The 12,353-nt window shown below is 37.0% G+C and overlaps 1 protein-coding gene across 2 annotated transcripts in view; it reads right to left on the bottom strand.

Moving 5' to 3' along the window:
- The window catches only part of LOC122793553 (cytosolic phospholipase A2 gamma-like), a 679,208-nt gene that overhangs the window by 21,223 nt on the left and 645,632 nt on the right, over positions 1–12,353 (bottom strand). For both annotated transcript variants that reach the window (XM_044061702.1, XM_044061703.1), the window contains 2 exons: positions 10,421–10,575; positions 9,850–10,018 (listed from right to left, as the gene is read on the bottom strand). In XM_044061702.1, the coding sequence (XP_043917637.1) occupies positions 9,850–10,018; positions 10,421–10,575 (324 nt within the window). The remainder of the gene's footprint in view (positions 1–9,849; positions 10,019–10,420; positions 10,576–12,353) is intronic.

The following is a 12,353-nucleotide window of genomic DNA, read 5'->3' as shown; positions in this document are numbered from 1 at the left end:
TTAGTGATACTGCCTAGAATGACAGGTATTAGTCTGTCCTGCTATCTGTTTAGTGATACTGCCTAGAATGACAGGTATTAGTCTGTCCTGCTATCTGTTTAGTGATACTGCCTAGAATGACAGGTATTAGTCTGTCCTGCTATCTGTTTAGTGATACTGCCTAGAATGACAGGTATTAGTCTGTCCTGCTATCTGTTTAGTGATACTGCCTAGAATGACAGGTATTAGTCTGTCCTGCTATCTGTTTAGTGATACTGCCTAGAATGACAGGTATTAGTCTGTCCTGCTATCTGTTTAGTGATACTGCCTAGAATGACAGGTATTAGTCTGTCCTGCTATCTGTTTAGTGATACTGCCTAGAATGACAGGTATTAGTCTGTCCTGCTATCTGTTTAGTGATACTGCCTAGAATGACAGGTATTAGTCTGTCCTGCTATCTGTTTAGTGATACTGCCTAGAATGACAGGTATTAGTCTGTCCTGCTATCTGTTTAGTGATACTGCCTAGAATGACAGGTATTAGTCTGTCCTGCTATCTGTTTAGTGATACTGCCTAGAATGACAGGTATTAGTCTGTCCTGCTATCTGTTTAGTGATACTGCCTAGAATGACAGGTATTAGTCTGTCCTGCTATCTGTTTAGTGATACTGCCTAGAATGACAGGTATTAGTCTGTCCTGCTATCTGTTTAGTGATACTGCCTAGAATGACAGGTATTAGTCTGTCCTGCTATCTGTTTAGTGATACTGCCTAGAATGACAGGTATTAGTCTGTCCTGCTATCTGTTTAGTGATACTGCCTAGAATGACAGGTATTAGTCTGTCCTGCTATCTGTTTAGTGATACTGCCTAGAATGACAGGTATTAGTCTGTCCTGCTATCTGTTTAGTGATACTGCCTAGAATGACAGGTATTAGTCTGTCCTGCTATCTGTTTAGTGATACTGCCTAGAATGACAGGTATTAGTCTGTCCTGCTATCTGTTTAGTGATACTGCCTAGAATGACAGGTATTAGTCTGTCCTGCTATCTGTTTAGTGATACTGCCTAGAATGACAGGTATTAGTCTGTCCTGCTATCTGTTTAGTGATACTGCCTAGAATGACAGGTATTAGTCTGTCCTGCTATCTGTTTAGTGATACTGCCTAGAATGACAGGTATTAGTCTGTCCTGCTATCTGTTTAGTGATACTGCCTAGAATGACAGGTATTAGTCTGTCCTGCTATCTGTTTAGTGATACTGCCTAGAATGACAGGTATTAGTCTGTCCTGCTATCTGTTTAGTGATACTGCCTAGAATGACAGGTATTAGTCTGTCCTGCTATCTGTTTAGTGATACTGCCTAGAATGACAGGTATTAGTCTGTCCTGCTATCTGTTTAGTGATACTGCCTAGAATGACAGGTATTAGTCTGTCCTGCTATCTGTTTAGTGATACTGCCTAGAATGACAGGTATTAGTCTGTCCTGCTATCTGTTTAGTGATACTGCCTAGAATGACAGGTATTAGTCTGTCCTGCTATCTGTTTAGTGATACTGCCTAGAATGACAGGTATTAGTCTGTCCTGCTATCTGTTTAGTGATACTGCCTAGAATGACAGGTATTAGTCTGTCCTGCTATCTGTTTAGTGATACTGCCTAGAATGACAGGTATTAGTCTGTCCTGCTATCTGTTTAGTGATACTGCCTAGAATGACAGGTATTAGTCTGTCCTGCTATCTGTTTAGTGATACTGCCTAGAATGACAGGTATTAGTCTGTCCTGCTATCTGTTTAGTGATACTGCCTAGAATGACAGGTATTAGTCTGTCCTGCTATCTGTTTAGTGATACTGCCTAGAATGACAGGTATTAGTCTGTCCTGCTATCTGTTTAGTGATACTGCCTAGAATGACAGGTATTAGTCTGTCCTGCTATCTGTTTAGTGATACTGCCTAGAATGACAGGTATTAGTCTGTCCTGCTATCTGTTTAGTGATACTGCCTAGAATGACAGGTATTAGTCTGTCCTGCTATCTGTTTAGTGATACTGCCTAGAATGACAGGTATTAGTCTGTCCTGCTATCTGTTTAGTGATACTGCCTAGAATGACAGGTATTAGTCTGTCCTGCTATCTGTTTAGTGATACTGCCTAGAATGACAGGTATTAGTCTGTCCTGCTATCTGTTTAGTGATACTGCCTAGAATGACAGGTATTAGTCTGTCCTGCTATCTGTTTAGTGATACTGCCTAGAATGACAGGTATTAGTCTGTCCTGCTATCTGTTTAGTGATACTGCCTAGAATGACAGGTATTAGTCTGTCCTGCTATCTGTTTAGTGATACTGCCTAGAATGACAGGTATTAGTCTGTCCTGCTATCTGTTTAGTGATACTGCCTAGAATGACAGGTATTAGTCTGTCCTGCTATCTGTTTAGTGATACTGCCTAGAATGACAGGTATTAGTCTGTCCTGCTATCTGTTTAGTGATACTGCCTAGAATGACAGGTATTAGTCTGTCCTGCTATCTGTTTAGTGATACTGCCTAGAATGACAGGTATTAGTCTGTCCTGCTATCTGTTTAGTGATACTGCCTAGAATGACAGGTATTAGTCTGTCCTGCTATCTGTTTAGTGATACTGCCTAGAATGACAGGTATTAGTCTGTCCTGCTATCTGTTTAGTGATACTGCCTAGAATGACAGGTATTAGTCTGTCCTGCTATCTGTTTAGTGATACTGCCTAGAATGACAGGTATTAGTCTGTCCTGCTATCTGTTTAGTGATACTGCCTAGAATGACAGGTATTAGTCTGTCCTGCTATCTGTTTAGTGATACTGCCTAGAATGACAGGTATTAGTCTGTCCTGCTATCTGTTTAGTGATACTGCCTAGAATGACAGGTATTAGTCTGTCCTGCTATCTGTTTAGTGATACTGCCTAGAATGACAGGTATTAGTCTGTCCTGCTATCTGTTTAGTGATACTGCCTAGAATGACAGGTATTAGTCTGTCCTGCTATCTGTTTAGTGATACTGCCTAGAATGACAGGTATTAGTCTGTCCTGCTATCTGTTTAGTGATACTGCCTAGAATGACAGGTATTAGTCTGTCCTGCTATCTGTTTAGTGATACTGCCTAGAATGACAGGTATTAGTCTGTCCTGCTATCTGTTTAGTGATACTGCCTAGAATGACAGGTATTAGTCTGTCCTGCTATCTGTTTAGTGATACTGCCTAGAATGACAGGTATTAGTCTGTCCTGCTATCTGTTTAGTGATACTGCCTAGAATGACAGGTATTAGTCTGTCCTGCTATCTGTTTAGTGATACTGCCTAGAATGACAGGTATTAGTCTGTCCTGCTATCTGTTTAGTGATACTGCCTAGAATGACAGGTATTAGTCTGTCCTGCTATCTGTTTTTGTGGACAACAATATAAATTCTTTCTCTTTAGCTAACATGACTAAATGGAGTAGTCCATTTTGCAATGACCAGCAAAGCATTACTGCACAATACCCCTCGTTTATCCTGTCAGTCTTGCTTTCCCCTATAAAATACCAAGATACCTCGTACACGTTGCAGTCAGTTTATCAGTATAATACATAACTCCACTATGAATTAAATAGCATTATAAACCATCAAACCACCTGACTCTGAAAACATCATAACCTTCCAATTATTCCAAAAAGTCCTTGTTAACTGTGTCACATTATCAGCAGCTTGACCTCTCTGGTCTTTAAACTTTTAGGTCAGTGATATCTTCACTATGACCACTCAGCAGACTGGCCAGTTACAATGTACAGCATTGTGCTCCACTCACATTTCCATGTTCTGCCTAAGAGAGGACCAGGAATGGGCTGGGAAAGGAAATTAAATGGGGGAAGGCTGCACAGCAAGTAATGAGGACAGAGAAAAACTAACCCTGTAACCCTGGAAAGATGGCAAAGAAAACACAGCAACAGCTTATATAGTGGTCTCAGTCATGAGCTGTGGGCCGCCTCTTTCTCCCAAGGGGTATGAGGACAAAATGGTTTGCGGCACAAACCTAATTTCCTTTTGGGGACAACACTGTGTAACAATTATGCATGCAGCTCTATGTACTGCACTCCCAGAAATAACTGTGGTACTTTTTTCTAGCACCGTAGGCATCAATATTTTTTTCAAAGCTCAGAGTAATCATTGTCATAATATAATGTCTAGTTTAGCCTAACAAATCCAGAAATGGTTGTTATACTTTGCTTAGAACTGAATTGAAGTAAAGACATTCAATGTCTGAGGAATGATCATGCATATATTCATAAGAATTTTGTATGATATTGAATAATATTACCAGCAAGTTATTAATTCTAACTCTAGTTAAAGAGCACCTTTTGATGGATACATATTGCGTTGTCGAACAGTAACAAGTTTGAATGCCATATTGTCGAACCCATATTTTTGAACTTAGAAAAGTTGGAACCTTTCAGTGAGGATTTCCATTCAGTGCAGAAAGGGAAGATTTCCCTTTACTGCACTATAATGCGATCTTGTAGTTGGTATATTTAAATAGTGGGGGGTATGAGGGGTGCAGGGGGCTTGACTCCCTGCTTACAATAACAGGTAGTTTTTTCTGTTTTTTATTTATTTATTTTTTTGACGTTTTTGAACTTTTGAAAGTTCAAACGTATGTGTTCGACCATATGGCATTCGGGCTTTTAAAAGTTCGACAATGTAATATGAACCCCCTTTTGATTAGTAGTCCAGTCGTTAATATAAGACACCTCAAAAGCCCATATGCAAGGTATTGATATTAGATTTCATAATTATTTTGTAACAGTTAATACTGGGCAAATAAAGCTTTATTTTTGCTTAGTGCTTTGGTTGTGATGCCATTTAGTGGAATAGCAAACATTTGTATATCATCAATAAGTTCTTTCTATAGCTGCATTTATTTTCACTAATCTTCCATTTAAAGAAGTCTGTGTGCATATGTAATAATAAGTGTAAAATAATCATGGTGACTTCTCTTTATTGTCCACCATTGATGGTTGGGAGTTTTGAAAAAAATCTTGTGCTTATTGGTGGGGTAAAACATGCTATTACAGTTATGCAAAGTTTGAATATTATAGCACAAGGATGTTGATATGATAGAAAAAATCAGAATGGTGATCTTTGAAAGGATTTTGTAAAATCAACAACAAAACTTAGCAGAGTATAATCTAATATCTGCTTAAAAAATTTCACACACCATCATTTCACCAGAAGGTTTACAAGCTGCTTTTTCTTCAAGAGATAATTGTATTTTATCAGAAGAAAGGATTAGAAAAGTGTCTTGCTATAACAAGATATGATTAGAACAGTATTTAGATTCACAAGTAATACATAGGGGCTTGTGAATGAATAAGTGTCTAACATATATTTCTGACTAAACAGAATTACCTGGTTAGAATGATGGAAACATATAAAGATTAAAGGCATAGCAGTAACAACTGCAAAGAGTAGAAATAAGATATGGTGATTCTTCTTGCTGTAATACCCAAAAAAACATAACTGCAATTTTCTAAAGGAATTAATTGGCTTCCAGTACCATTCAGATCCCTGCTGTTTCTAAATACTTTACTTTTTAAAATCTTGAAACATGCTTTCTGCCCACGAACAGGACACACGTTTCCTTTCAGAAAACAAAATTACTCTCTAAGAAGGAATTAGGAAGGTAACTGAATTCTAGCTAGATGACCATTCAAATTAGTTGTTGGCGAAAGTCCTTTATTCAGGATTAGAGCCACCAACATGGAACTACATATGACAGAAGTAACTAATCACGGTTAAGTGTATTTGTTTTTTTTTTTTTTTTTTTGAGAATGACAAATGGCCAATAGCTAAGAAATAAGTAATCCTAACTCTTAACAAACTGTGCATTAAATAATCTCCATGGCATTTGAAGCACAAATGTAAATTTATACATAATGCATTTATTGTATGTAACTGTTTTGCAGTGCATGGATCATGGTGTTTATGCTCTGAAATGCAGAAAAAAACAAATCAGTTAAGCATTAAAGTGGAGTGGGAACCAACCTTAACAATTGCTAATCACCCCCTGCTGAAGTTGTTAAGGTCGGGTCTAAGCCTGAGAGGGTGATTTCTTGGCATCCATGGCTGGAACACATGCTAAACAGGTTATGATTGACAAGCCAGTCACGATCCTGTATATCATAATCAGTTTAAACCATTATTCTTTTATTACAGCATATAGTACTGCTAATTGCCCTGTTATGTATATAATGCACTCTTACTTGTGTGAATTTTCTGGTCTGTGAAGTTTTATGTTTCACTTCTATAAATTCTTGTAAATGCTATTATGAGTCCAGGTGATGACTGAAAAGGATAAGTTGACCACTTTGCTTAAGCAATCAACAAGTGGAAATAAATAAATAACTATATAAATAGAAACTAATTATCTATTTCTGTGGAAAGAAAACAGCAGCTAATACTTTTTATTTGCAGAAAATACTCGTAGTTTCACAGGTACATACAAGGCTAATGATTGTGAGGATCTTTAGAAACCTAGTCATGCATTCACAATAAGTTTCTAGCCCTAGTATTTTAATACAATTAAAACAAAGCCCCTTGCATTATGAGTACAAATAACCCAAAGGTGATCAAACTTTTGTTTGTTACCCCTGTTCATAAGGGATAGGGGTACCAATCAGGAGGTGAACTTGTGGTTTCTCATCCACTCATACAAATTATGCTTGAACACATTAAGAGATGGACTTTTGTTTACATTGAGAGACAGATGATTTCAGAGAAGGCTATTCTATTTAAGTTGCACAAGAGATTGAGATATCTTGGGTGTGTGTTTTTCCAGTAGTGGACTTGTGGAGGTGTATTAAATCTGAAAGGATGGGGTGAGTAGAGGCTTTGTAAGTGAGGCAGAGATTGCCTCTTAGTAGGCGGTAACATACCAAAAAGAGGGACAAGGCTTTGAGATGATCAGTGTAGCTTTTGTGATTTAGATCCTTGGTTTTCTTATTGAGAAAGCATAGTGGTTGCTCAGGTTGTGTCAGATGTTTGGACAAGTGCACACCATGATCAGCATAATGAGTGCCGAATACACTCCCTGGATCTGGATGCTATATCCTTACTAAAAAGCTGCAGAATGAAAAAGGACTTCCTTACAGCAGTGAATATGTGGTAATCGACTGACAGCTCTTTGTTCACATTTGATCTCAGGTTACTCCCTCCCAAGTCAGTTTTCAGAGGTATATTGTTAATGTGATAGTTGTTGGGAGCTTCATGGTTGCCAGTGGATACAATTATAGATTTTTTTGGTGTTTTGTTTAAGGTTGTGACTTTAACACCAGCTATTTGTATGGGAAAGGCCTTTCTGAAGGATTTTGATATCTTCTGAGAAGTTTATAATAGCACTAAGTGTACAGTCATCTGCATATGTAGTCAGCCATATGCCCTTAAAATTAGCTTTGACCTCTGAAAAGTAAATACCAAAGAGGCGTGGCCCAAGGAATGAAACCAGTATGGATTACACCACTAGTGGCAGGTCTTTTGGAAGAGATACAGCCACCCACCCTAATTTCCTGAGTTCTATTTGTAAGTCAGCTTGTCATCCAAAGAGTTATATAGAGATTTACTTTTTACTGGATGAGTTTATCAACTATACCTGTGTTGGGATGGTGTTGAACACCTTTGCAATGTCTAGAGAAGCGCATACCTCTCAGACTCACAGCAAAAGAAGTACGGGCAAAGCCAACAATAATGAGACAACTGAGGCCTAGGAATAGGGACATATTTTTAAACATTGTTTTTATAAGCTTAGAAAGTTGCTAGAATAAAATAGTTTGTAGTAGCATGCATTTTCTTATACATCTGAAGTCTGAAACTCAAATACCTATCATTATTTAATGACTTCAGTCCTCAATGATATATAATAAACCACAAATTTTATTAGGAACAGACCAGAAATAAGAAGCCAAAATCTGGATATACTGTGAAAATCTAGACCGTTGAGTGGAATGTGGTATGTATTGACCTCCTCTCATCCAATGTTTCAAAAACCTTTTTGAAAAAGTCAACAAGATTAACTAGGTAGGATCTCCCTTTGACAAAGTCAAACTGGCTCGAGTCAAGAATTTGTAGCCTATGTTCTTACTTATTAATTCTATTACAGATGAGGCTGGTCACCCTTGTAAGTCTGCAGTTGCCTGAGTGAGCTGACACCCTGCCTAAGTGCAGGGGATGACCGTTGCAATCTTTCACTTGTCTGGTACAAATTCTGATTGGAGGCTGTTATTGAGAGCCTGTGCAGGGGACTTGACATATCCTGTTTTAGGCTGCCAGTAGGCATCCTGGTATGCTATCAGGCCCATAGAATTAGTGTTGTTGGCCTTGCATTGTGCTTTGAGGACTTGTTCCTGAGAGATTTGACCGAGTGGTAGCTGGTGTGTTATTTGGGTGTGTGTGGGAGGTAAAATTATAACTAAATTTAACAGCTAGTAGACTGGCTATGTCCTCAGGATTACAGTATGTAATATTTACTATTTGCTCTGCACAGTTATTCATTATTTCTGAGAATTTAACATACTAACCTCTTGCTTAGGTGGTTATTTTTGCATCATATCTATTTGCCCTGTTAAATTTGGAAAGAGCATTTTTGCATACTTAACTAATATCAAATTGTTGATGCATTTATACATTATAAATACGTAACATGATTTTAATCCTGTACTGAGTTAGTAAGAAGATATAAACGTATGGGCAGAATAAACAAGATGGTTTATTTTTAAATGTTAAATTAGTGACTTGAAATTGTGCAAACATTTGGATATTTTCCAAGAAGGCTTAACAACTAAAGAACTAAGGAAGAATTAATGGGAGCTTCATTTGTCTAGTAGAGATCGTTATATGTTTTAAAAAAAACACCTGATGAGGTAGTGTAAAAATTAAAAACAAAATGTTTCCTGTATATTTCATGGATTTGGTACTTTCTGTTTCTTCTTCTTCTTCTCCCTCTCACCTTTCCTGCTTCTCATTCTTCTTCTCAGCATTTCCATGTCAACCAGCTATAGTTACAAACATACCAAGAATATGCTTCTATTTATCGAATTGCTTTCTTACCGTTTCATGCCTTTCCCTCCTTGGCTTTCAACAACTTAAACTTGAAGTTTTGTTACAGACATTCTTGGCATGAATAGCCTTGTGCTATTACATGCTGGATATGGGGGCAGGAAATGAGTAGGCTTAAAAAATAAATAAATAAAAGTAAAAAATAATCCTATGGCTATTAGTATGCCACTCTATTAGGTCCCTACATCACTGTTCAAGTAATGGGGGAAAAGTAGAAAATCTTACCAAAGCTTCTAAAAATCTCTGCTAAAGTTTCCTATTGAAATTAAACTTCATATCAAACTCCCAGAAAAAAGGAAAAGATATAGCTGGTTCTGCAATCACTTGATAAACACTGGGATATTATTACAGTATATAACTGTATACTAGGGTTACTTCGAATGTTTTTGTGGGAGAAGAGGATACACCGTATTTTGTATACAAGTGTCACCATATTCCAACTGCTACCATTCAGAAACGAGGGATGGTAACAACACTAGGTCTTCAGAAACCAGTCGGAATGGGCACTTCACTTTCAGCTAGCTGGTTGGTGTTACTGACAAACTACAAATAAACACAACAGGTCTTGATCACTGAACTCAGGTAACTTTTTATCCTAACTATGAACTGTTGAGATGTAGGACAATTTTACTAAAACTTACTTGCACTTATCCAGTCGGTGTAACACAGCAACAACACTAGCAGATGTTAATAGTCATGAATAGATATTTTGTCTGTGTACTATCAAACAGTAATTTTGATTATCAGTAACCCTGATACGTATTTACCTCTGCAGTTCTTGATGTTGAAGAGAGGGAAGTGCATCACTCTTGGTTTGCTGTTACCTATGAGGGTGTAGCAGTCATCAGGATTCTTTGCATCAGCCAGCTCTATGTCGCCAATATCAGGGAATTCAAGGTTATTATTGTCACAATATGCCTTTGCTTTGATGACTGTCTGAAAACAAATGAAGATGAAATAGTCCATCAGTTGATTAGAGGATTTTATGCAAAAGAAAGAGTATTCAAACAATATGCCATGATGCAACAGTAAACAATGCATAATATCATGGCTATACAAACACAATACTCAAAATTTCAACATTTAAATTCAAAGTGTCAGCATGCTTTAACAAGCCAAACATTACAGACTTTTAAAAATATCCTGAGGAAAAAAATCAAGGACATTAAAAATGATTAAGAAATGATATTGAACAAAATATGATGAGTGACAATAGAAAAATGTCTCATTGGCTGTCGTATTTGGTAGAGGTTATTGCTCAACATAAATCTCATTAATATTACACAGCTATTAGTAATGGACAAGCAATGCAAAACAGACCAAAAAGCGATATCTTACTGTAAATGGGCTGTCTTCACTGAAGTCAAAAGATAGGATGAGGTCAACATTGCGTTCCTTACTCAGAACCAAAGGATAGGCTGAGTTCATCAGCAGTCCAGCATCTTTTAGGTAAATGAATTCTTCATTTAAAAGTTCGTCTGGTATATTGAACTCTGAAAAGGCAAGGTAATCCTCAATGCTCTTATCTCATCACATCATCACACCTCTCAACCTCTCAGAGTAAGAAATCAAATCTGGACAAAACCATGAACAATAGCGGGACAACGGTCCAAAAACAGGGATAATTTTTAAATATCACCCTTACAAACTTAGAAAGTTGATAAAATAACAGGTTTTGTATTACCATGAATTTTCTGAAGGATATCAAGTCTAAAACTCAAATGTCTCTCATTATTTTCTGACATCAGTCCTCAATGATTTGCTAGTGATTTGGCAGAAAACCACAATTATTAGAGAAGCAGACCCAAAATATGAGGGGAAAATCTGAACATATTGTGAAAATCTGGACAATTGAGAGATATGCTTATATATTTATTTAAATTTTGGTGTGATAGTTGAACATGCCCACACATCAATTGGAATTATTTTACAGGTGCTACAGAGAGCAAAGAAACACATATAAAGTATACAACAATAAGGATGTGTATGAAGAACAGCACAGAGATATATAGTCAAGGATGTTCCTGTTAAGTAATGACACTTGGTATTAATTAATGCTTCAGTTCTAATATTTTCTACCAGGAAGACAGATGTATGAAACAGACATTGATATAATTATATTAAGAGGGGAAAATCAGCACTGAAGTTTACATATAAGCCTAAATTGTCAGTACTAATAAAAAACAGTTCCTGTTGTATGTCCAAGGATCAAGGATCATAAGTGGGATTCCTGCAAGAGCAAAAATATAAGTACAAATTAGACAGAAATATACATTGACTATGAAATTGCTGTGTTTCAGAGTATTGTCTACCTCAAGGTACAGATATCTCAGGTCTAGTGTGTGCTAAATAGTACAGTTTGGGGTGATCTCATGCAGCAAAAAAATGCCTTTACAGTTCAAATGGTCACATTTACTTTTCAGGGGTTTGAGGAGTCTCAACATTCAAGTAGGGAACCAAAAAAATATGGAAAGAATACTCTATGATTCTGATTCTTGATAAAGTTTAGAGGCAGTTCTGTTTCACCTGGCTTATCAAAAGAGTTTTTTGTTCTTTTTCTACTAATTCTCCTCTGCTTATATTATTTCAACCTCTGCCTGCAAGGTGTGAACAGAGTTATTGTGCATTTGATCAAAACTTCACTTGATCTAACAAAAACAAACAAAAAAAAAAAAAAAACAGTGGCACATTTCATCAAAACCACAAAACACTGAAATTCATTTCAATGAAAATGTCAAATTCAATAGATACATCTCCAAAAGTTTTTTTGCACCTCCCCATGTCGTAATTGAAATATACTAACTCCACTGTCACAAGAACATAGAGAAAAGAGAATACTCCTGCTATACAGAATCATTACTTGCACACATACACAAACATCAAGGCATGGAGATTAACTTAACAATGGACATTAGCAAGGAACTGATACTGATACAAACTAATTTGCATTGTAATTCCTCTGCTCTGAAACTAAACCAACTGTCATTTCTACAGGCTAGCATAGTTTTCAATCAAATGTGATTCAGTCTTTGTGGTTTAGACCAAATGAAGGTTTGATTAAATGGGTCACTATTTTTGTTTTCAGACCACATGAACTTTACATCAAATGAAGCATAAGTATGGACAGGGCCGCAGCTTCATACTACAGATAGGTTGTGTAGCAGTGCCACAACTTCATATTACAGATAGGTTGTGTAGCAGTGCCACAACTTCATATTACAGATAGGTTGTGTAGCAGTGCCGCAGCTTCATATTACAGATAGGTTGTGTA

This window comes from Protopterus annectens, chromosome 2.part0, assembly GCF_019279795.1.
Source record: "Protopterus annectens isolate FY-2018-M chromosome 2.part0, PAN1.0, whole genome shotgun sequence".
In the NCBI taxonomy this organism is placed as follows: Eukaryota; Metazoa; Chordata; order Ceratodontiformes; family Protopteridae; genus Protopterus; species Protopterus annectens.
Note: the sequence above shows the minus strand (reverse complement) of the source record. Positions and strands in the feature narration are given on the sequence as shown.